General features: G+C 37.5%; 1 protein-coding gene across 1 annotated transcript in view; it reads left to right on the forward strand.

Annotated features, from left to right (window-relative positions):
- The window catches only part of LOC135681853 (uncharacterized), a 90,741-nt gene that overhangs the window by 46,365 nt on the left and 19,180 nt on the right, over nucleotides 1–25,196 (forward strand). The window contains exons 23-44 of the mRNA XM_089112933.1: nucleotides 922–1,278; nucleotides 2,717–2,764; nucleotides 4,206–4,601; nucleotides 5,690–6,427; nucleotides 6,795–7,196; nucleotides 7,522–7,581; nucleotides 7,782–8,219; nucleotides 8,601–9,350; nucleotides 9,649–10,047; nucleotides 10,283–10,324; nucleotides 10,555–10,932; nucleotides 11,661–11,714; nucleotides 11,887–12,273; nucleotides 13,069–13,101; nucleotides 13,602–13,994; nucleotides 14,478–14,876; nucleotides 15,717–16,094; nucleotides 16,739–17,098; nucleotides 17,226–17,714; nucleotides 19,059–19,457; nucleotides 20,130–20,314; nucleotides 20,429–20,644. Coding sequence (XP_088969059.1) covers nucleotides 922–1,278; nucleotides 2,717–2,764; nucleotides 4,206–4,601; nucleotides 5,690–6,427; nucleotides 6,795–7,196; nucleotides 7,522–7,581; nucleotides 7,782–8,219; nucleotides 8,601–9,350; nucleotides 9,649–10,047; nucleotides 10,283–10,324; nucleotides 10,555–10,932; nucleotides 11,661–11,714; nucleotides 11,887–12,273; nucleotides 13,069–13,101; nucleotides 13,602–13,994; nucleotides 14,478–14,876; nucleotides 15,717–16,094; nucleotides 16,739–17,098; nucleotides 17,226–17,714; nucleotides 19,059–19,457; nucleotides 20,130–20,314; nucleotides 20,429–20,644 — 7,301 coding nt within the window. The remainder of the gene's footprint in view (nucleotides 1–921; nucleotides 1,279–2,716; nucleotides 2,765–4,205; nucleotides 4,602–5,689; nucleotides 6,428–6,794; nucleotides 7,197–7,521; nucleotides 7,582–7,781; nucleotides 8,220–8,600; nucleotides 9,351–9,648; nucleotides 10,048–10,282; nucleotides 10,325–10,554; nucleotides 10,933–11,660; nucleotides 11,715–11,886; nucleotides 12,274–13,068; nucleotides 13,102–13,601; nucleotides 13,995–14,477; nucleotides 14,877–15,716; nucleotides 16,095–16,738; nucleotides 17,099–17,225; nucleotides 17,715–19,058; nucleotides 19,458–20,129; nucleotides 20,315–20,428; nucleotides 20,645–25,196) is intronic.

The following is a 25,196-nucleotide window of genomic DNA, read 5'->3' on the forward strand; positions in this document are numbered from 1 at the left end:
CGCAAGTTCCCCATGTCCTTCCAGAATTGTCCCTGTCTCCTTCCCGTTGCGGTTAACAGTGATAGGAAAATGTCTCGTCACCAAAAAGAGGATTCCCAAAAAACGTGTGTCAAGGGTAGGAAGACAGACGCATTCCACATCGCCCCGGTCACTATAAACTGCAGGTTCTAGCCTCTTTTATGTAAAACGGAATATTCAAATACTTGTTCAATTTATTTAAATATATTTTATTTTCCTTTGACAAAGTGGTTAACAGTATTTGATATTCTGCCTTTAATATCACGCGTCAGTTTAATGGTTGCCATATCTGCTAACCACAGTCAATGTAGACACCCATTAAATCTTACAACTTCTTGTTCAATACCTTTTACATTTGAAAGAAAGAAAGTTCTTTTGTAGCAAAATATGCTCAGACTGCTAGCTGCACGCGCCTGATTTCCTTCGGTTATATCGTTCAACGTGGCACAGTGCGCGATCACTGTCGACATCAACGCGAAAAGATCTCTTCGCCATATGGTCTTGTATATATCTAACGTTTTCTCCCATTCTGCTGTTGATCTGGATTAGTAGTTGACAATTGTTATGCTTTGTTTATTGTGAATTTGTTGTTTGGAATTTCAATCCATTGATCTTACATTTCTTTTGAGATTTTTATTTTCCTAATTGCAATATTTGATAAAAAGCATTTTCGGCTACAAAGTATGTTTATGGTTGTTTTCAAATGCTGTACTTTTTGCGGCAAACCATTTCACTGGACTTAATCTTCGTGCGATAAAATACGAACGAATAAATGTAAAAGGAAATGGTTGACTGGTTGTAACTGCACGTCAGATAGCCTTTAAATATTGTAATTTCTTAACTGGGTCTGCCAACTAAGCGGATTAGGAATAATCTGGTTTTCTTCTTTCTGTTATTTTGCAGATCGGAAGTGCGGAGGACTCTTGGAAGAAACCAGCGGCATCTTTGCAAGTCCGAATTACCCGAATCCTTATCCTAACGAGGTGGTTTGCCTCTGGGTTTTCAGCGTACCTCAAGCCAAAAGTTTAATTGTAACATTGGAAAGCTTTGATGTTGGTCAAAGTAGTGGCGATTTCCTCGCATATTCCGCAGGCGGTATAAACCCGACCAATGAAAAGCCTGCCATTATCACTCGCGAAAGCAAAAAACAATTTACTTTTGATGGGGACTCAGCCCTTTTCGAATTCGTCTCGGACGGACAGCAAACATCGAAAGGGTTTTTTGCTAGATATGATTCGGATCTCAAGCGTAACATCCAAGGTAGGGCATAAAGATGTTTCTTGGATGGCAGGCAGTGATACTAAATAGTTTCTTAATCTGATAATATATTTTTTTTCTGCTCCATGCACTCCAAAAGATCAAGTAAGATAACTTGCTGGTCCAAATCCCTTATTAGTTGCAATTCAGTGCAGGCTGTTCAGTCATCGGTGCATTTTGCAGTGCATTTTAATGCTTATCAGTGTCAGACCAGACACAGCCCGTACGTTTTATAAAAAAGTAACCAAAAACTTTTACTTTACTTTCCCTGCCATATATTACCACATTAAACATTATCAAATTCAAATGAAGGGAGTTTCGCAGTCTGTTAATAGAAAAGCGAGAAGAAATTCGGATACCTCTCCCGTTTAGTCATTTTTGCGAAGATTAGTTCTCTTATCCTTGACCGTTAACAGGAAACATTTCTTGTAGGCTTAGGAGAATCTCCCTTTCGCACTTTCTATAAGAGATGGCTCTAGCTGTCGCCTTTCGCAGAGATTTCCTTCTTTTTGTCTCCGCAAACTTTCAATCAAACCTTGATTAATTTTATTGAGAATCAAATATTTTATTTCGGATATTATATGCTTTGATTCCTTAGAATCTTTCCTTCATTTTCACCAATAACAGGGAAATCCGTATTCCGTTCTTTGTTCCATAATTATTATAAAGGACAATATATGTGCATGAACTACGGAAAACACCATGATGTGAGTACGTTGCCTTACTCATTCTGCTGTTGGCTCCGCGGCAGGTTGGTTGACAGGAGTAACGTGTCCTGGCAAGAAATCAGATGCTTTACCGCCACGTTTCATAGCATTTTAAGGTTAAAGTGGCACGTTTTTTAAAACAAACAAACCTAAAGGGGCGGTGATATTCATTTGCCAATTCCTATAGTACATGTTGTTTAGAAACAACAGCAACCCTGGCTGTCGCTCCCTTTTGCAACTAAGCACCTTGTCAAAGCTTTTTTATTTGCACCGTCAAAGTTGTGTTTCTTCAGTGGGTTTTGTGAACGATCTTCTCGTATATCCTACAGAGAACAGGCGTAGTATCAAGGATCAGTTGTAATCAATTAAAGCGTTGAGAAACTGTAAGTTACAATGATTGACAGCACGAACCAGTCAATGCAGTTTCAGGCAGTTGAGTTTGACTTCAGCTACAGTGTTTAATAGCAATTAGATATCTCGTTTGCAGTATTTAGTTCCCTGTTCAGTAAATTAGCTTCAGATCAGTCCGTTCTTTTCTTAAACTTTTTCGATTCTTCAATACTTTTTAACATTCTATTGCTATATAAGATCGGTTCTCTTGAACTGTTTCAAAGATATAAGTATGATTTTTGCATATCCTATTAAGTTAAACATGTTTGTTCTCATTTCTCCCTTTTTGCCTTGGCTCAATTATTTGCCCTCATTAGTTTGCTACGGCTGTTTTTTTCATATAGTTACAACTGAAAAGCCTACGACACAGCCAACCACCATCGCACATTCAGGTTAGTCCTGCACTTATTGCACCAATATGGCCGTTATCTTTCAACGTACTTCAATTCATCAGTATTTGGAATATTACAGGGCCTCAAGAGTATTTAAGGCAGCCCATCAATGTCTTTACAATTTTTTTGCTGGTATTGCTTTGCTACTCGTGGAATCTAGCACAATAATGACTTACAGCTTTTTGAAAAGTTGTAAACATTGTATTAGGCAAGTATCATCTGGCTGAAGAATTATACCTATGTTTCAAATTCTTCCAATATTTTAGTTCTTTCTTTATAGCAGCTGGTGAAATATCTTTAGATTTGCAATGCGATAGCTATACAGAGCTTTTACGCTTCCTCAGAAACGAGAGACGCGGCTAGATTTACCCAAAGCTACCATTTAGCCCTGAAACGCACTGTTGTAAATGCAAACGTACATGCACGCCTTGTTCTTTGAAAGCGCTCCGAAATTGCCACGCTAACTAAGCTCTTTTCTTTACCTAAAAGGTCTTGTTGATAATCGCATTGTTCGTTACACTTGCAGAAGATTTAAGACACTATTAGGAATCCGTCTCATCTGAAAAAGTTAAAACCCTTGAAAAATGGCTGCCCACGAACTTAAGCTCCTTAGAAACTGCGTGTGCGGTGTTAATATTATCTAGTCTGTTGGTTTGGTACTAATAAAGATTTCAAGCTTTTCCCCGTGGTGGTAAGAGTAGCATCGTTCATGTGGAAATCATTTAAATCCAGGCATAGGCCCAAATATCAATAGTTTCCTAGCAGCAGTGCTTTCGGAGCCATTTGTGTTGACTTTGACAGTGGTATTAAGAACAAATGTTTCCTCTTCTAACCAACGAGGACTTGTTTTCGGGATTTGTATTAGTGGTGAACCATGGTCCTGTCCCACTGGACCACACAGTCTAGCAGATCCATTAAGTCCCCTGACGTTCAACACGATAAATTTCCAGAGTCAGATGTAAACCAGTTCTGATATTCGCTTTACATTAGCTTATAGCTGATGCCGCCCATAATACTTCTTAATCTTAAGAAAGCTTATAAATTAACTTTTTTCTCTCTCGTTTAATTTGCTAATATCTTAAAAAAGGAGTGGATGCCGTACTGCCACTCTGAGGTTACCTGTGATGCCCATTTTTAACAAGCAGTGATTCTTCATGTATTAATCAAAGCTCTTTGTATTTTAGATGTTGGTAAAAATGAGTTTTGATTCGTTTCTCAGATGTCATTTTGGAAGGCAACGTAGCAATAAGCTAGGGTTGTTCACTTCTGTATTACGACGGAAAGGAGGAGGAATTTTCGGTTCTGGCAATTGTGTGATTGTCTCAAAATAATTTGTAACAGGTTTTGGATTTTCGCTTAAGGTAATGATGGATCCTAAAGAAATATTGTTTGCCTTGTCACGAAAGTATTACCGACGCTTGCATTTCAATTCTGTTTTCAGGTTGCGGTGGCCTACTCTTCCAGGACAGTGGCACTGTCACAAGCCCTGGCTACCCTAAAAACTATGACAGTAACCTTTCTTGCACTTGGGTCATTCGATCAAGGTCTGGCAAAAAGATTTCACTGACATTCAGTGAAGTAGATGTCGAGTATGACAGTACTTGCAAATTTGACGTCATAAAAGTCGGCGATGGCTCCCGGGTGGACGAGAATACTCGAGATAGATTCTGTGGGAATAAATATCAATTGAATTTTGTCTCTCAAGGAGAATATTTTTGGATTCACTTGTCGAGTGATGCAAATTCTGAGGGGCGCGGGTTCAAGGCATCATGGTCAGTTGTCGTGGAAACAACAACTATGGCAACAACATTAAAAATGACAACAACAAAGCAGACAGGTTTGTCCTTAAATCGTACTTGGCTTGAGATCAAGGACCACTCTAGACATTTGCAGTAAAATTTGCAGAGATTTGTAATTTTTAATGTCGTTCCAAGTGTTTGACAGTTGTAGTTAATTTTAAGGCACAAAGAAAAATGAAACTGGCTTTGAAAAAGGTAAACATTTTGAAACATGCTAACACTTTTGGTCTGACACATTCCAGAGTATAAAAGGTCAGAAAATAGATGGAAAACCCTAAGCTAAGAAATAAATATACCTAGCTGTATCGGCCAATCGTTAACCCAAACACGTAAATGTGAATGCTGTCCAATCAGTGCCTCTTGCTTATTAAAAATGTTACTAGTGGAGTCCTAAGGTGAGAACAAACTTATTCTGTGTACAAAATAGAGATTTTCCATTTTTGTGGGCTACTATCTTTCAATAATGGGAAGTAGAATTTGAAACTAAATTCTCTATACACTTGTACAAAAACAATTTTACATGAAATGAGCCTCAAAATTTGCCACGAGTTAAGAACAAATTTTGAACAAGCTGAGGTTGAGCTACTGTAAAATGTAATTTTGAACAATGTTGTGAAACCCCCTTAAAAATTTCATCTAAAAAACGAGGAGTTTTCGCCAACTAGAGGTGTTTTTTCAATTCTTAATTTTCAAATATGTGGTCAAACAAAGTATGACTCACTCATTTTGTTGGAAAATGAGGGCTGAAAACCTTCTTAGAGCACACAATGAACCGTCATTGTATTAAAAACAAATTGAAAACAATCCAGCCTCAAACTTTCGAAGAAATTAAGTACAGTCAGCCTGAGCTTCAATTACCTGGTTATTTTAAAGAAAGAGTGTATATCAGCACATAATTTATTCATTATCAATCTAGCTGATACTTGTTTTTGACAGTCCTTATGCATTCATTATTGTCGAAATTCAACAAAATTTTTTAAATCGGGATTGTATTGGGGGAGGTGTTTTTGCATTCGTTTTATAAAACGAAATCTAGCTCAACTCACTTGAATTCAAAGCCATCGCTCATAAAGCTTATCCCTTATTTATTTATATGCACCATTGACTAATTGTCATCGTTTTATAGCTCCTAAAAGATGGGGATTATTGCCTCTTGGAGATCGACAAATAAATCAAATAGAAGCTGGAATGAGTGACAAAATTGTGGCTGTAGATTCCAGTGACGTGCCATACATTTACATTAATCGTATATGGATTCCAATTCTACAACAAGAAGTGTCGTACATTACTTCGGGTGATGCTGGAATATGGGCAATTAGCAAGGACGGGCGAGTTTTGTTTCGTGCTGGTGTCCGGCCATCTTACCCGTCAGGAACAAAATGGGAAGTTGTTGGCAGTGACGTATTCGTGCGAATTGACTCTGGACCAGAAGGGTATGTTTTTGCTGTGAGAAGCAATGGCATTGCCGCATATAGGGATGGGGTTTCGAAACAACTGCCTTTTGGAACACGCTGGGTAAACATTGGTGGAAAATTCAAGTCTATCAGCGTTGGAACATACGGGCTGTGGGCAATCGATGAATATGGCAATGTAATGTACGCTCAACGTCCGTCAAAGTTAGGAAGGTTCCCAATCTCATGGATAACCCTCCCAGGCTTGCTGCTAACAGAAATTGATGCTGGGTATGGAAATAATGTTTGGGGGCTAGCAAAGAGTGGATCGGTCTACAAAAGAGCTGGTGTAGCACAGAATACTCCATATGGACGATTTTGGCAGCTAGAGAATCTGCGTCTTAATGACGTCACCATCGGACTTCCTGGAATATTTGGCATCGATATAAACAAGAAAATACTCCAGAGACAAGGTAATTAGGCTGTCTTTGCTTCAGAAACACATAATATAACGACCGTTATGTTTTGATGTTCTTCTATTCTGCTATTATGTTTATAGCCTCATAACCTCGTTTAGCAATAGAGACACATGTTTACCCTTTCACAGTATCTTTTCCATAGACAGACCCTACGAGCCTTTTTTGTATTTTAGGCTAAAAAATGATGACTGGTGTTTATACAAAATCAAGCAGTAGGCAGTTTTTTTTAAATGATCACGCTGTATCTTTCTTACATTTTCCTTAGCTGTGAAACTCTTATGAATTTCTGCCTCTCTAACAAAGCATTCAAAGATTAACGTGTAGTTATGTTCACCAACGTTTTGCCGCATTCATTTCTTAGATACGACCCAGATTTGTGGAGAAATTACAACAAGTCGTTCAGGTCGAATCTTTTCTCCGGGGTATCCATTCACGTCGTACCCAATATATTCGCATTGCCTTTGGATTATCAGAGTACCTGAAGCGGCTAGGATTACTCTCACAGTTGCATCGTTCGACGTTCATCAGTCCGATGGTTGTGTTGAAGACTACCTCTTTCTATACAAACGAGGTTACTACTCTCCGGAATATGGTGGCAACAGGTTTTGCGGCAGTTACATTAACAATACTTTCACATACAATGGAAATGAGGTCTGGCTTCAATTCAACGCTGGTATTAGACCAGGCGCTAGCAAACCACGTGGTTTTGACATCAGATACACCTCAGAGGCTGGCCAAGCAACCATAAAGCCTTCAACCACAGGTATTTCTTGACTGTAAGAAATATAATTAAAATGGCTTTGAATTCTTTTGATGAGTTAGAAGTATCTTCAGCAAATCTCTGCCCGGTGAAATACTTTCTCTGCGATCAGCGTAACCTCCTAAGTGATAAATATTAACTTGAGTTAGATCCAAAGTAGGCAATCTTCTTAAAATCATTATTAATAACCCAAAGATAACTTTCTTTTGTATATACCCTGGTTCAGGACAAAGAGTTCAAATCAAATGCCATTTTTACTAACTTGATCAAATTCACTACAGATTGTCGCACGAATTTCTTAATACAATTTTTTTTCTGTTTGCACCAGTCAGCACATCAACTGCACCAAATAGCACTCCTCTTCAAATAAGCACAGTTCTTTATTCAGGTTTGTTGTCTCAGCACACATCATTTATATTGTATCGATATTTCATTGTAGGTAATTATCCCTTGCACGAACACTTTATTACCTTTAATCATTATCAAGAATTTTACACGGGACCTGTCTTCTTGTATTACCAACTGTATGGAAAATGTAATTTTAATGTATGGTTAGTCTTTAAGCTAAGTTTTCTCGCTTATTTTCAGGTTGTGGTGGGCGCTTCACGAGTAACTATGGTTCACTGACAAGCCCTGACTTCCCAAATCAGTATTCTACAAATCATAGATGCATATGGACAATAGAGTTAGATCCTTCACGCGAAATTGTGTTAAAATTTGATACGTTTGATGTAGAGGAAGACTACACATGTAGATTTGACTTTCTTCTTGTAAAAGCGCCAGGAAACCTTGGGAGGGAGCTCGGTAAATTCTGTGGAAACAGATTGCCAGCAAACATAGAGGTTGGCGGAAACAAAGTCTGGATCCTTTTTAAATCAGACGATACATTAAACAAGAGGGGATTCCGTGTCACCTGGGCTTCGAAACAGAAATCTGGTGTAATTGCGAAACCAACAACGCGGGCACCCACAACGCAAATTAAACGAGAGGTTACGACCAAGCAAACAAATCCCGAACCAGCTACAGGTATAAGCACATACTTTGATCAGTGTCGGTCGAATATATCCCAACTTAACATGCATGTTGTATTGGGCTTATTTTGTCAGTCCATTACAATTTTGCTTATAAATGTGGAACTAAGACAGTCCCAGGTAAAAATATATCATTTTAGACTATCCTAGTAGTCCCTACTGGATTAAACGATGACATAACCTTTAAAGGTAATTAATCTATTAACTAGGATTGGTTCATAAGCACATTCCTCATCTTTTCTATGAATAACGCGTAGAAACTTCTTATTTCATCACACTGATATCAGTTGTGGATTGAAAAGTTCAAAGCTTTAGATGGTTATAGCTCTATGATAATAGGTTTTGTGTGTGAAAAAACGTTTTCTTTTTTCATTAGCTCCTCAGATACCAGCTGACTGGTCCAAGGTACCTACTGACATAAATATTGCCCATATTGACGGTGGTATTAGTCCTAGAGCCTGGGCAATAGACGAACAAGGTAGAGCGTACATGGAGGATGGTAACAACTGGCGACTCATAGGGCTGGAACAAATGAAATGGGTTACTTCTGGAGAAAGTGGTGTTTGGGCTGTAGATAGACTTGGAAGAATCTTTTTGCGTCGTGGCGTCGCTCCGTTAGCCCCACAAGGTGCATTTTGGGACAGAGTGGATGGACCTGCAATGGAAAAGATCGACTCAGGTCCAATTGGCTCATTATTGGCACTTGATGATTTTGGTAATCTGTACCTCCGTCAAGGGTTGACACCTGAGAATCCAAAGGGTAGTAACTGGAAGCAAGTTGGCTCTGGATACAAGCATATGTCTGTTGGTTCTTACGGTTATTGGGCCATTGATCCGCTGAACCGAGTCTTCTTTGCGCCATTGTCAAGGCCCGGTCAGATAACCGAGAATCTGCGATGGATACCCATATCCCAGAAATTCGTACAGGTCAAGGCTGGATTTGGTGGGTCACTTTGGGGGATTACACCAGATGGGGATGTGTATCAGAGAAAGGGCGTGACAGCCATCATTCCTTCGGGGGTCTCTTGGGAGAAGGAAGGGAACTTGAAGGCAAATGGGATTACCGCTGGAATGTCTGGCGTTTTTGCCAGTTTACAGGGAACAAATGAAATCATTAAAAAGTCAGGTATGTTGTTTAGAATTTAGTTTTACTATGTCCTTCACTATCGGTTTTAAATATCTTGTTTCCCTTGTTGCTTTATGGTACACCGGCGACAACAAAATTTTGTATTTGTGAACTGGCTTTGAAAATTCATTAAAATACTTTGCCTCTAAGTTTTAAATGAAAAAAACTATGTTAAAGTTAACAGGACTTGCTAATTCGACAGTTCAATGTTTTATCTCCTAGCCTGATATTTCGTGCCATAACCTAGAACTTTATTTTTTGTGAAGGGTAACTCATATATATCTTTATGTCGTTCTAGGTTACGACTGTGGTGCTATTTTGACATCACCTTCGGGTGTGTTCTCGACACCCAACTATCCTTCAAATTACCCTGCAAACACAGTCTGTTTATGGCAATTACGGATCCCTGGAGCAAGAAGGGTGGTAGTAGAGTTTCTGGATTTCAGGTTGGATGAGCCCAGCTCAAACTGCAACAAAGACTTCTTGTTATATTTGCGAGACGGGGAATTTCCTTCAGCATATGGCGCCAAAAAGCGTTGTGGAAATGACAAGACTCCAATCTCGTTCGAAGGCAACAAAGCTTGGGTTGAGTTTATTTCGGACGGCTCTAACAATTTCCCCGGATTCTCTGCTCGGTATACAGCAGTTATTGATCCGGGTAGACTTACAGAAAAACCGGTGACACCAAGCCTCCCAGGTAATTATTGAAAATTTGTCCAAAACCTTTTATTAAGATACCAATGAGAATTTCGACGCACAGAAACCTATCAGAGCGACACAACTGAAATGTTAACATCCACTTAAAGTGAAATCTTGTTTTGAGAGGTAGAAAGTTGGCATTTCTCAGAAACCTTTGAATATTGTATTTTTATTCCTTTTGCACGTTTTAGCTTGAATCCTTCTCGACCTATGTTTTTATCTTTGTTTTCTAGCTTCAAGGATGCCAACTACAATTCAACCGGATGTATTCACTGGTGAGGCTTTTTTGTCCTTTTCGTTTATTTTTGTTGTCTTCAAGACACCTATTTACTGTAGATCAATATATCGAAATAGTTTGAAGATCTTTCCAGAATGGTATTGATATCGTTAAGGCAATAAATTTTCCGATTAAACGATAAAATTGTTCCTAATCAAACCTCTGCTAAATTGGCAGGAAATACTCACCATGTGAATAGTGCGAGTTAAAATGAAACCTATTTTCCAGGGTGCGGTGGATTGATAGATGCTACATCTAGGTCATCTGGTCAGTTTGCTCATCCAGGCTACCCTGGTAATTATGAAGACTCCCAGTCCTGCGAGTACATCATAAGAACTGGTCGAAACAGAAAACTTGCCCTTGACTTTGACTTGTTCGACTTGGAAATCACCAGCGATTGTCGCTATGACTACATAGAAATACGTGATGGGGAGCTGCCTAGTGATAAGCTCATTGGAAAGTACTGCGGCAAGGACGACGTAAAAGGCATAAGATCAACGGGCAACTCTCTCAACATCAGGTTTAGAAGTGACCAAACGAGTAATTTCAAAGGCTATCGTGCCAGATGGCGTGTTGAGTATCTTTTCACTACCACGCAGAAACCTGGTAAGTTGAGAGAAAATCTTGCGTCTAAATTTGTCCAGTTAATTTCAGATATATCTATGAAAAGATTAACTCATGTTTACACAGCATATCCTCACATGACTATGATTGCCCAGTTCAGTTACTTCTTGCACTTCCATCTTCAGTTTGAAGTTCATCATTCAAACATCATATCTAACTAAATCTCAGAATACAAACACACACAATAAACAAATAAACCATCGATATACATGTGCCAGGCGTCTACAGAAAATACCAATCTAGGAAAAAACGATTTTATGCTGAGAAAAGCTGGGAAGAAACATGTTTGTTGTCAAATTCCTGAACTCTGTTTGAACTATAAGGTCAATAAAATTTGAATCTTTCGACCAATCAATGATTTGAAACCTATGCTGCCTGTAGATGATAAAGGGCAGTTTTAAAGCGTACGAGGGAGCCCTGAGCCTTTTTGTTCTGCCAATCTGCTGACCAGTTTACGTTTGTTTGCGCTTGGCAATAATGTCAATGCGCAAACCTTCTTCAAAAACTGTTTTTTAGCAAAGGTATTTTTTTAAATGGTCTAAAGCATTTTGGGGATGCAAATGGGTGGGTAGAAGCGTTAAAGGATACAGACACGGTCATCTCTTTTTACTTCAACTAGTACTTTTGGAAAAGCTTATACTCTTGCAATAGGTAAATGAATTTGAGTAAAATATGTGACATCTCGATAGAAGCTTTTGATTTCTTTATAGAAACAACAACAGAAAACAATCTTGAGGGGCCTAGTATTGCTGAAATCAGCAAAGGTGAGTTTTCTTCTGACTTTAGGCAACTTCCTGAAGTAGTTTCATATTTTGTTTTCTGTTAATTGAAGGGAACACTTTTTATGATTTTGAACATTCAATATTACGTATGGTAAACGTTTGTCCTGATACTCAATTTTACGGAATTGATGTTTCTTTTGAAATTTCGTTTTAGCTTGTAGCGGAACTGTTGATGCAAGCTCGAAGTCTGTCGGCTACCTGGCTCATCCCTCTTACCCTGATAAATACAAAAACAATTTAATCTGCAGATATGGAATCAAGGCAAAGCCTAACGACAGGATACGGTTAACTTTCCGTAAATTTTCTCTGGAGGCGCATGAAACCTGTAAATTTGATTTCATTGAAGTGCATGATGGTGATAGCAATCAGGCTAGGTCTTTGGGAAAATTTTGTGGAAGACCTAATCCCAAAGACATTTTATCCAGTGGCAATTCGCTCTTTATAACGTTCTCGACAGACTCTGCGATCGATGATGCAGGGTTTTTAATAAAATGGAATGTCGAAAAGGAAGACACACTGCCGACATTGAAACCAAGTATATGTATGTACCCCTTCCTATTCCGTTCCCTATCTTCCTGGGGGAGACGAACCAGCATTTGTCTGGAGGACCGTTACATTTTTTCAGACGTTTTGCATTAAAATCGATGCCGTTTTTTCACAACCCATTGTATATTCTGTGGTAGTAGGAACATTCGTGACATTTAGAGGAATTAGTCTGTTTTGTATCAAAAGACGAAGAAAATTTAGAGAAAAGGATGTCATAAGAAGAGTGATACCAAACTCTAGTTTACATATGCAACTATGATATATACTAGGGCGCATGCTGATATGATGCATTTTCTCATTGGTTCAGACAAGGATATAGAATAATGGCCGTAAACAATAGGAATTTAGACTCGTCTCCCCAACAATATTCTTTTTCAAACATCCTAAACAGTAAGTTGCCTTTGCGAAAAGAGTGGAACGAGACGGCTCCATAAAATGTTCTGTCATCTTTTAACTTTAAGAGCTTTGCAAATCCTTCCATTCTACTCTTGGGAAAAAGCCTTTGGCCATGATAAGATTTATAAACGGATTCATCCAGCAAGCTACACGTATTAATTTAAAGAGTTAGCTTTATTTGATGTATTTCCTGTTCTTGTTTGTAAAGTAATAAATCGGCCGCAAACCCGAAGCTTACATTTTGATTTCCCTAGAATCCTTGTATGAAGTCTAAATCCACCAGGAAGGCTTACATGATCCGTTGTTAACCCGGATTAAAGTACAAATTAAGCTGATATTTATAAACTGACTTTTAATTCATTTATTGCTTTAATGTATCTTATTTCCGTTTTAGCTACCACAAAGATAGACAGTAGACCTATAACTGGTAGGTTGGCCTTTTTAAATCAATTATACGCTTAATTTGGTTTCACAGATTAAAAATGCAAATCTGTCATCTTGTGAACTCTAACATTCTTCATATGTATGCCATTAGTCAGAAAATTGTCCTCTTGTTTTATGTAAGGGAATTTTTCAAGTTCATTTAAAGCTAAGACTACGTTGTAAGGCATGAAAATCTGTCACACCTATAAGAGAAGATTGTAATGTTTGCAGAGGTTTTTTGATAACTATGCTGTTTAGTTCATTAAAGAAAATCGAGAATAAAGGGCCTGGTTTTCATTGAAACCTTAGATTAGTTATAATCATAAAATAATTATTATTACGACTTTTCAAAGCAATCTCTCTACTAGGCATTACAGATTTACTTAACTAATGCCCAACAAGCGAAACTAGAATTAACCTCTCTTTGGCTTTAACCAATATATTAAACCCTCTTTTCCTATCTTCTTGTAACGTTATAAAGATTTATTTTCTTGATTTTGACAGACTGTGGTGGTGTATTCAGATCCAACGATGGGCTTTTTGCCACGCCAAGTTACCCCAACGATTACAGTTCAAACTTAGACTGCAGCTGGTCAATTATCGTGGATGAGAAGAAGGTCGTTCAACTGACCTTTGAATTTTTTGATATTGAAAAAAGCAGTGGCGCTTGTCTGTATGATTATGTTGAAATATTTGATGCAGATAGAAGAAGGGGTTCTTATGTGAGTCTTGGAAAATATTGCGATCAGATGCCTAAGGAAATTCTGAGCAGTGGAAATGAATTGAGAGTTTTGTTCCACAGCGACAATGCAAGAAACAGAAAAGGTTTTGTGGCAAGATGGATGGCAGAAGGCGCAATGATGCAGACGACTCCCTCTGCAAGGACAACTGAAAAACGTACGCTCAAATACTATCCTTTTCTATCTATGACACCTAACTATTCTGTAACAGCATACACATTCGTTGTCGCCTCTTTTTTCGGCAATCGCTGCAATGCTTGGAATCTACTCAGATAGTTAATGTTGATAGACTAAGCTGAAACACTTCTATATTGTAAAAAATTTCTATATTTGTTTGTAACATAACTTGTTATTTGAGTAACGTACGTAAATGCTTCTCCTGTGTTTCGTATTAAATCCTTATCAGTTTCAAACTCCAGGATTGACTTTTTTGCCAGGCATGGTTGTGTCATTAAGAAAGTATATGATCATAATAGGTTAAAAATAAATTTCTTGCTGCTCTATCTGTTAATTCCATTTATTTAATAGTTTAAGCCGGACACTTTCACAGAGATCATAGCATCCTTTAAAATTTTTAATTTGATTAAGTGGGTCTCGATCAGTTACGCTTTGCTAAACTTGTTGTTATTCTTTACTTTAGCATGTTTCCAGAGACTTAATGGTTTTGGTGGAGAAATCAGTAGAGGTAGCCTATCATCTTTTTACTCTCCGAACCAAGACTGCATTTGGGTAATAACAGTAAGATACAGCTACAAAATCAAAGTTGAATTCGATTTTTTCGAAGTAGAAGCATCCCGTTCTTGTTCCAAAGACTTTTTCAAGATACACGATGGATCAACTTCCTTGTCTCCTACGCTGATGAATTCTTGCGGTAATTCTAAACCAGAGCCAATCATTTCATCTGGGAATGAGCTGCTGCTGCGGTTCAAAGCCGATGCAAATAACAATGCTCGTGGATTCAAACTACGATGGTCTGAAACCCAACCAACAACAACTCGACCTGTGATCACCCCGTCTACTGCTTCTGTCAATAGTTATGGTAAACTTAATTCGTTTTTCCCTTGCACGCTGCGTTATATTTTTGGCTTCAAGGTTTTCTGTTTATTTTTCTGTTTTGTGCTGTCCTTATAATGCTGGAGCTATTTTTATACAGCCATTTCTTTCGATCTTTAAGTATCGCATATTCTCCGAAAGGCCTACTTTTTGAAATAGGATGCTGATATCTGATGAACATTCAACGTAACCTTGGATTATTGAATTGCATTTTGCATTTTTAGTTTGAAATAGTTTTCAATGATTCAGGCATCCCCTATATTAAAACCCTTTAAACACTTACTGTGCCGACTGTTAGACAACATTTATTGTCCTATGTAAATTATGCAGGAAATCTCTGATACGTGTTTGAAAGCATCAGTCCTGCTGCACATGACCCTTAAGGGCCAGATTACATGAGAAAGGCTGGTCTGGTATCCTAGACGGGTGGTTTTCAGAGAATCGCACAAGGAAACTCATATATAGGCCTAAATTTCATTCCTGTGCAGTTCGGCTTTCAAGTTGCAGCCACAAGGCCGGCCCTCTCTATGATAGATTACATGAGAAAATCACCCCCATTTCATCTTGTTATCAGGGCCAACCCTCTTAACCACAATCTCTAGACATTGTATTTTCCTATTGATACTGAGGTCTCTACAAGGATCATCCTTCTCGGGTAGGAAGGCCAGCCCTCCTTATTTAATCAGGCGCTGAGTCTTTGTTTCCGTTTCAATAGTAAACGTTGGGAATTATACGTCTATGGAAATATTTACCTTCAGAAAAGTAGGTGAATTCACTGTTTGGTGCTTAACCGATATCCAAGGAATTATGGTTACTTTTTCTTTAGACGTTTGCCATTCAAGTCGATACCTCTTTGGCCGCAGTGGCGAGCTTACCTCGCCAAACTATCCACTCAGCTACCCAGCTGGTGATTTGCAGTGTACCAAAATCATAGATGTGCCTACCAACACTCGTCTTGTTGTAACATTTGAGGACTTTGCCATTGGAGCAAGTGCCGGCTGTGTAAAAAATGCAGTGATTTTCAGGACTGATAGTACTGTTAAAACCTACTGCACTGACACCATCCCTCCTACTTTTTCAACAACTGACCGTTATTTGAGAATAGATTTCTCAAGTACTGATAACCCACGACCCCGTGGTTTTAAATTGAAATGGAACATAATGGCCATTGAAGGGCCTACACAGAGACCAATTTACCCAGAAGGTAGGTTAACAAAAACCTTATCACAGCAAACTGCTTTGCAAATAATCAGCCTTTAGTTACCATTGTAAAATCCCTGCCAAAGTTCCTAAAGATTCACTTCAGCTAAAGTGTTCTTTTGAAAAATTAACAGTTTCCAGACACCACAAACTATCGTTTCAAAAAAGGTTTTCGATAATTTTTTATCGAATGACGCAGCTAGTTCAAAACCGCTGGCAAGGATTTTAGCCAAAATTCGTTGAGTAAAAATCTCCTGGATCTGTTGTTAATGCATCTTTTGTTGTAGTGCCAGCTTGCGCATTTATTTGAAAAAGATAGGCCTCTGTTCTTTTTATTGATAATTAAATGTATATAAAAGCACTATTAATGAAAATGCTGTTTTACCATTTTGTCATAAAGTGCTTGTTGCCATATACCCAGAGCTGGGAAACTCGAATTGCAAATTAGAACCATCCTGTTCTATACACCATGCAAATTTTATCATACTCGTGCAACTTCGAGCTACATGCGGTTTTATTTTTTCATTATTTTTATCATTATACATTATTTATGCGCCAACAAATTCTTATTCATTTTTATTCATCTCCATAAGCTCTGCAATAGATTGAGCGACTGCAGATTTACTTAGGAAATCGATTCTCTTGCAGCACCGAAATGTGGCGGGAGATTATATGGCAGCAGTGGTGTTCTTGAGAGCCCCAAATTTAGCCGGAAATACCCCTTTTCAATAACTTGTACATGGATCTTAGAAGTCGGACCTTTATCAGAAATAGAAATACGACCTGTGTCTGCAAATTTCTATGGCTCGCAGTGCTCCTCATCCCACTTGCTTTTCCGGGACGGTATCAGTTCAAATTCACGTCCACTTAAGAGACTTTGTGAAGAGGAAAATATGTTACCTTTCAAGTCAGAGAGAAGCACGCTGTACATTGAACTGAAGATTGATGAAAACAAGGAAGTTGATTTTAAAATAAACTGGAAGGAAAAATCTGTTCAGTCTTTGAAAGGTATTTATCTGCTTGTCGCCAATTATCTATTTCGTTTTTGGCAGTCATTTATTGCAAGTTAATTTTATTTATCGTGATTGTAAGAGTTTTGATTTATATATAGTTAAGAAACTCTTTTTTCTTGTAGAGTTTAAGTGTGGAGGGATGAGGACACAACCAATGGGTATAATAAAATCACCAGAATATCCATCACAATACCAAAGTAATCTTGTTTGCACTTGGGTAATACTTGCACCTAAGGGACAGAGAATCTCCTTGGATATAATGGCATTCGAGTTGGAACAAGATGCAAGGTGCTCGAAAGATTACTTGGCAATAAGAAATGGACAAACATCGAACGGAGCAATTGTTGGACGTTATTGTGGCCGAAATATTCCTCGCACAATCATGTCGCGTGGTAATTCCATCTGGTTACAATTGCAGACAGATTGCAAGAATACAAACAATGGTTTCAAGCTTAACTGGAAGTTTATTGCTTCTTCCATTAAGACTAATGAGCCCCAACGAACACCCATGCCCACAACAGAAGCACCGAGGACTAGAGAAACATCTACAAGATTGATGCCATCAAGCACTCTCAACCCAACTCAGCAAACCACGACTCCTGGAAACACTGGTATGTCATAGAATTTCATAAACTTCATTACAGCAAGGAATGCCGTTTTAAATTTCTTCTGCCCGCAGAAACAAACGCTTTCTAAACAGTAGTTTTAAAAAAATAAACCAAATTTGGAAATCAAATAGTATGATAGATGCATTTGAAAATACACCCAAAATTATCATTTTCAGCCTGAGGACAAGTTGAAAGTTTGACTTCGGAGAATTCTTCACGAAAAGATGAGAGACAGTTTTGTGATGAATTGTCAAAATTTCCTCCATATAAGCAATCGGTTATTAAATTTAGTCAAAACAGTTTTTCATTAAACACGTGGAGATTCAAAGTGGTACCCTTGTTAACATATGAAAATTTCTTAGAGTTGATAACACGTATGATTTCACAGTGGAATCCCGATATAACGAACCCCGGATATAACGAACTTCGCGGTATAACGAACTAGATGTCTGCTTCCTTGGATTCTGCCTAATACACACCTTAAAAATTCTTTCGGTATAACGAACCCCGGATATAGCGAACTCTCGGTATTACAAACCAAATTTTAGGCCCTTCATCAAAATTCAAACGAACTTTTGATAAATTTTTTCCATCTGCAATTGTTATTCATTTATTCCCCGTGTTCATTTATCACTAAGTCTTGGGGGAAATCATGTTTGTAATCGGCAAAACATGCTGACGAAATATTTCAAGCATTGGCTGGTAGACTCAGAGCACGTGGGAAAGTTTGATTGCGTCGGAATTTACTGCGAATGAGTACACTGAGACCAACGAATACCTCCTTACATATGAGACACTGGCAATGAGCAACGAAAAAAATTTTTTGAGAGACCCAGATGGAGAAGCAAAAGAAGACAAATAAGGAGGGGAAATAATCAAAGACGGTATTCAGCCACCAGTTAGAAGTGAAGTGATACCAGCTTTGCCACTCTCTTGGTCCAAAATTATAATAGGAACATTAAGTTTTTCATTTTCAATGACCAACACGTAGTATTATTTGAACTCGACCTGGTTAAATGTGGACAGAAGTTGGAGATAGCCTAAACAAGCCCACCGAAGGTTTTTATGTATAAATGGCGAAAAGACCTAAACAACATTTTCACTCGGTTTAACGAACTCCCGATATAACGAACTATTTTTTGGTTCCCTTCAGAGTTCATTATATCGGGATTCCAATGTATTTGTTCTTTAAACTGATGTAATAAAATCCCTGTTTGCTAAATGTAATATATTCTTCAACCGTTGCTAAAAAACTATGATTGTAACAAAAGTAAGCATATGTTCTGATTTTACTGCACTAACATTGTTAACGATGCACACATTATTATCAAACTCGTTTAATTACAGTTAATGCACAAGGGGGATTGATAACAGGACGGCGTGGTGTAATACAGTCGCCTAATTATCCACGAACGTACCCAAATAATGTGGATATTGTGTGGGTTATTAAAGGCCCGGCACCTGGAAGAATAGCTTTAACATTTAAAAGCTTTGCACTTGAAGAGGACAGTGCATGTAGATACGATTACGTGCACCTACGAGATGGTCCTGCTTCCGACTCACCATCCATTGGAAAATTCTGTGGCAATAACATTCCTGCTACATACACATCAGCCGATAATGCACTTTGGGTTAAATTTATGTCAGATGGCACCGAAAATCGTTTAGGCTTTGAGGCTGAATGGAACTGGCTGCCGTCAGGAGCCCTGCTGCCATCGCCAGGAACGGAAACAGTTCCAAGCTCCGGTATCGTCTCTAACATTATTGTTAGAACCAAGAGATTAGATCTCCTTTTGTCAGTGTCACTGACGTTTTCTTAATTAAATCTTGTTGGTTGCACACAATAAATGTATTTTTAAGTTTAGTACTTTGAAGTTTGATCGTAAGCTCGCTTGAAAATTGCATGAAATGGAAAATACATTAAAACCAGCCTTAATGGAGCTACTGCAGCCTGTTTGGATATCACAATGTGTTCACTATTTCATAACATTATTAAGCGATGCTTTTTGCTGTAATAGATAAAATATGATCAATAGAAACTTTCATGGCCTAGTTTTCCAAGATAGGCCGACTAGTGATGTGCCGAGACAAAGTAGTTATACCATGTCAATAATTACTCTTTGATTACTTCGGAAATTTCCAATGACTTCCTTTCATCTCCATTAGAATTATTTAAACAAACAAGTAAACAAAAAGTATTCCAAAGATAACTTTGTGCGAAGCAATGTAAATTAGAACTTTTTAGTGAGGTTTCTAATTGCACTTCTTGCCTTTAACTTCAAATCACCAAAGATGTCTCTAAGGCACTTGAATTCAGTGTTATTGGGTCTTTGGTGCAATTTCATGTACTTCCTTCGTAAGGTATTAAGACAATTTTGATCAATTGATGAGTTCTTACTTTCAAACCTTGCTTTTCAGCTTGCGGTGGTGTCTTGATTGATGAAGACGGCGAATTCTCTACGCCGAACTATCCTTCCCGTTACTCATCCAATACTGAATGCATATGGGTGATCAAGCCCAAATCTCCAGCGAGTGCAATTGAATTAAGGTTCAAAAGCTTTAGCTTAGAACCCGAGTCACGTTGTGGATACGATTTTCTCGAGGTAAAAAATTTTCACCACTTTACTTGTATTGATTTCATGCCTAAAGTAGTGTTGTTTAATAAAGTCTTACTACATAACTATTTTGTTTGTTAAATCAAAGCTCTTTCTCTGCAGGTGAAAGAAGGTGACTCTCGCTCTTCGCCCAGTCTGGGAAGATTCTGTGGCCCATCCTTTCCACGTACTTTGGTTTCTCGAAGGGGTGCCTTTTGGATAAGATTTAAATCTGACAGCTCAACGAATGATCAAGGTTTCTTAGCATCATGGACGACAAATAGAAATCAAAAGCGTAGAAGGAGAGGTGCTAGTTTAATTATGAAAAAAAGAAATTCGGTGAGTTTATGCAAATGATTTTTTAGACAAGCATGTAATCTTAATTTTTACCAGAGATATAATTTCCCTGCAACTCGTAGGATCAGTTGTCACCAGAAATGCATTGTTTTTTCATAAAATAGCATAAAATATGCACATGTTTGAAACACAGTTCCACAGTTATCGAGGAGTTGTTGCATTGAGGATGTGTGTACTGTTGCTCTTGCGAGGCAAAAGGCCCATTCAATCTACGAACTGCCTTGTTTTCGACTGGAATTAAAGCTGTTGAGCTTAATTTTGCATTGCGTAATTGCGATTAATTAACTATCTTGCACGAATACGAAGAAACAAAATGTTTGACGTTCTAGATTTAATTATATAGATACACATTGTTCCATGATGATGATTTATAAAGTGAATTTAAAGTAACTTTCGTCATTTTTATCATCACTTTTTCCTTCTTCAGCAATAGCGGAAAATAAAGACCATATATTGAAAACGGATATTGAAACGGAAGATCTTTATCATCTTAGCAGACATGAAAATTTTTCTATAAAGGCCATATTTTCAAGCATATGAAAATTTTGGATCACCATAAACAATCAACCACATTTTCCTCCACATTGATGTTTTCATATGGCAAATCAGAGCGATCGATGGTTGGCCAATGATCCCTTCACAGTTAATTAAGCAGGTGTCTATACACTTTGCCCGGATTTTCACATGTTCACGTTCTGCCACCGTCTGGAGTATGAATTTTGCTAATTCCAGAAGACGATAAACCAACTCTTAGTAAGCTTCAAATTGACATATCTGAATATTCGCTTATATCAAGCTTGGTACAGTTTTCTACGATTGGAAATATTGGTTTGAATTGTATTACTTTTAGCATGCAGAAGGTGTACAGGCGGGGAGATATCCCATAAATGATGTTAGGAACATTTAGCCTCAGCAATATATGCATAGAACAAGTGCAATCACTGTTTATTAGAATTCCAGATCTGCATTTCTTTGCGGTCATGTATTGTTTTCGTCCCCATTTCGGTTAGATTCCAGCTTCCCTGTGCCAGTCCATATTTAATAGTTGGTCTATTTTGAAAGGCCGATTGTGTGTTTGTTTCAGTCACAGATAAAGAAGTAAAATTGATTTGGTAAAACAGCTATCTAATTCTTGTATGGCCGTAGTAGGCGTAGGATACATTTTAGGTTCTCTTCTGCATGCTTCCTATTACTACTTAAAATAAATAAGTATAATTATGATTTCAAAATACATTGATAATATCAGTTTTTGCTATAATTAGTTCGTATTTAAGCAGAAAGTGAAAAGATATCTGAAGTTTTCAGTGCTGGAAAGTTAAACATTTACAATGTGAACAGTTTGGACTTTGTAAGTCCAGTAGTCTGTCTTTCATGGTTTGTCAATTAAACATGTTTATATATTTCGATATGATTGGGATATTTTCTTTTAGCAACCATGATATTAGTTTCGAGCAATATCTAAATGATTTCAATTTTTCAAGATTAGCCTTTCTAGGTAGCCGTATTTGCAATTTGAAATCCCTTTCAAATGTTCTTCAAAGCTTAACCAAGTTTTCTTACTTGGTAATATTCTGTTAGTGATAAATATTCGAGGAAATATTTGTTTAGAAATAAAAGCACAAAAAATAAATTGCTGTCTAATGACCACTCAACCTATGTGATTAGTGGTGTCACTTCCATGACAGTGCAGAGCAGCTTATAAACGTGGTCACTGGATTAATGTCAAATTCTGGTCCATCTGAGCTTTGGTCCTTTGTTATGGATGACTTTGCTTGAAATCACAATGAACAACCAATCACCCCGCTATTAATATCAAACATATATTATCCGTTAATTTATGCCGTTTTAAGCATAATTTATGAATTGTTGTGTACTAGTTTATGTGCACTGGTGCTGTTGTGTTTTGTATAAGAATGATTACCGGAAAGTGTTGAGTTTTCCACAATGGTTATTCTATTTTAAATTTCAAAATTAGACTGATTTGAAATTAGTTATCTACTTATATTTATACGTGTATGTAAACTTTTATGTTATTTCTTCCTCTGCAATCTTTTGTGTTTGAATCTCCTAACTCAATATTTCTCTCACTGCTCTTTCAGCCTCTTAGTTTTGTTTTATATTCAAAGTCATTTTCGTCAAGTTTTTACCAAATATGATTGGAAATATTGCGTTGGCATATCAAGTGCCAAATAATCAAATTAATTTATAATCCCTCACTCTCGTTATATCAGTAGTAATAATGATGTCTTGTTATTAATAGTTGCCTAATTAGACATTTTTAACATTTGAAGGTGCATTAGAATGGTATTGGTGAATATTGCTAACCATGAATATTATATTGGCCTATCGTTAGTTTTCGATTGTAAACCGTTTATAGTGTGATACAATTGCACCTTCGTGAATATCTATAGGTGTAAAGTTTGAAAAGTATGTTTTATATTTACTTCGGTGGCTTTCTTGAGTCAAACTTCATCATATAGTTTCTATCGTAAATCCATTTTTATTTCCTTTTTTTATTTAATCTCGTATACCGTCTCTAATTAATCCTGCCTTTCGAAAATTTCAAACAACTCCTCTTTAGCATTTGCCCCCATTTTCTAATTTTATGTAACATTTCCTTGTCGTTCATGAGTTCATGACGTCAAATTGCGTCAGAAAAGAGGAAATCAAGGCATTAAAATTGGGGGGCATTTTCCTTCGTTGATTTCATTTGGAATAGAAGTCTCCTGTCAATTTTCCAAGCCTTTTCCGTGGATTTCATGTCTTTTTCAGTTATCGGGTAGAAACTTGTTGGTGTATCAAATTGCCAGTTGCATGTCAGATCATTTGTTTCAACGTGGATGATAATGCAGATTGGCTTTCTCCTGATTGCTACTAATGTCCCCTTCACACTAATTCGTTTTCACTTAAAATCGGATCAAAATGTATCTCTTCCAGTGGTGCCTTAGAGGGGGCTCAGCCCCCCTTAACAAGTGAGAATATATTTGGTTGGACGAATTCTGTGTTGGCAACCCTTTAATTTCTAATCAGTCTTTAATAAGAAATGAGTGATTTCTTATCAGTCTTTTTGTGTTTTCGGATAGGAATTACTTCTGCACACATAACAAGTGTATTAGGTGTGGTCACACATATTGCTCCACTATGAAAAGACAGCAATCCGGAAGAATCGAAATGAATAGGGACAGTTTTGATTCCAGTAGTGGGGTCCTCTTCAAACGCTTTAGCGAGACAATGTGAACACCCATCGTTTTCGCATCATTTTCAAATGGATATGGAGTAGTGTAAAAGGAAGACGTTTGAAAATAGATCGAAATGAAAACGGGACACCACGACTATAGAGTAAAAAATAAAATAAAAGGAGCTTTTTATTTGTTCAACTTTATGAAGCGGTTAACGTTGTGAACTTAAAATTACCTGTGGCTGCATGAATTTCATGAATTATATAGATAAGAAGTAAATGAATTTAGTTTATTTCATTGGATTGGAGATAATGCTATGCTATTGCTTATCCATTTCTGTCAAGAACTGACGTTATGGTATATTATTGGTTGAATTTTAATTAAAATGAAATTTTAATGAATATCATTGACATGTTATTCGATAGGGGAGACCACACACTTTGATCGAGAAGTAATTACATCCGATGGTGCTGTTGATACTGCTGCAATCAATAAACGGGAGATGTGATCGTTACCTTTCTACACCCAAATGCATACATCCAAATGTCGTGACTGCTTAAAGTAATGCACAACCAGTTATAGCCTTTTTTAAAAGAACCAGTAAATTGAATTTCAGGCTGGCTGTTCTTCATTTTGCCGAAAAAATTTCGGGCTGGGTTGTTCTTAATTTTTTCTTAAATTACAAGGGTGTAATCAGTGCAATTGCTAGCTTTTGTTTTCAAGGGGACTACCAATGCCCTACTTGTCAACATAGTCAGTGAGAAATCGGGATTTGCCGACAAGTTTGAAAATATACTGACGATGCAGGCCGTAAAACTCCTCGTTACAATACTTCAAACTAAGCTTGCAAATTTTGGCAAATTTTGATGCTCGTATTTTGATATAATTGCTCTTTTAGAAAAAGAGTACCTCTCTTTAAAAATCCTGACTATTACAAAAATGTGAATATGATTCCTTAAAGCTGCCAAGTACAGTGCCACCTTCCTTGTCCTTCTTTCCTGGTAGAGATTCTTGAGCCGATATTAATTTAGTATCTAAATAATATCTTTGCACAATAACCCCGTTCCATCGCTCTCCGAAAAAGAACCTTTTGATCTTTAAAACCAATGCTACTCTTACCAGTCTACCCTCACCATTACATAGATGCACACCCTAAAAATAGAGATTTTTCAATAATGATATGGCCGCTATCCAGTCACCGCTAATCTTAAAGATAGCACAGTTTCTTAATTAAAACTGACACTGGATACATTATAAGAAAAATCAGATCGCAAATATGGTATCAGTTAGTTTTCCACAAATCAGCCCGCAAACCTGACAAGATATCTGTGGAATTTTCTGGATCTGGAAGGGCA

Source organism: Rhopilema esculentum, chromosome 16, assembly GCF_057945365.1.
Source record: "Rhopilema esculentum isolate cy_ngs chromosome 16, ASM5794536v1, whole genome shotgun sequence".
Lineage (NCBI taxonomy): Eukaryota > Metazoa > Cnidaria > Scyphozoa > Rhizostomeae > Rhizostomatidae > Rhopilema > Rhopilema esculentum.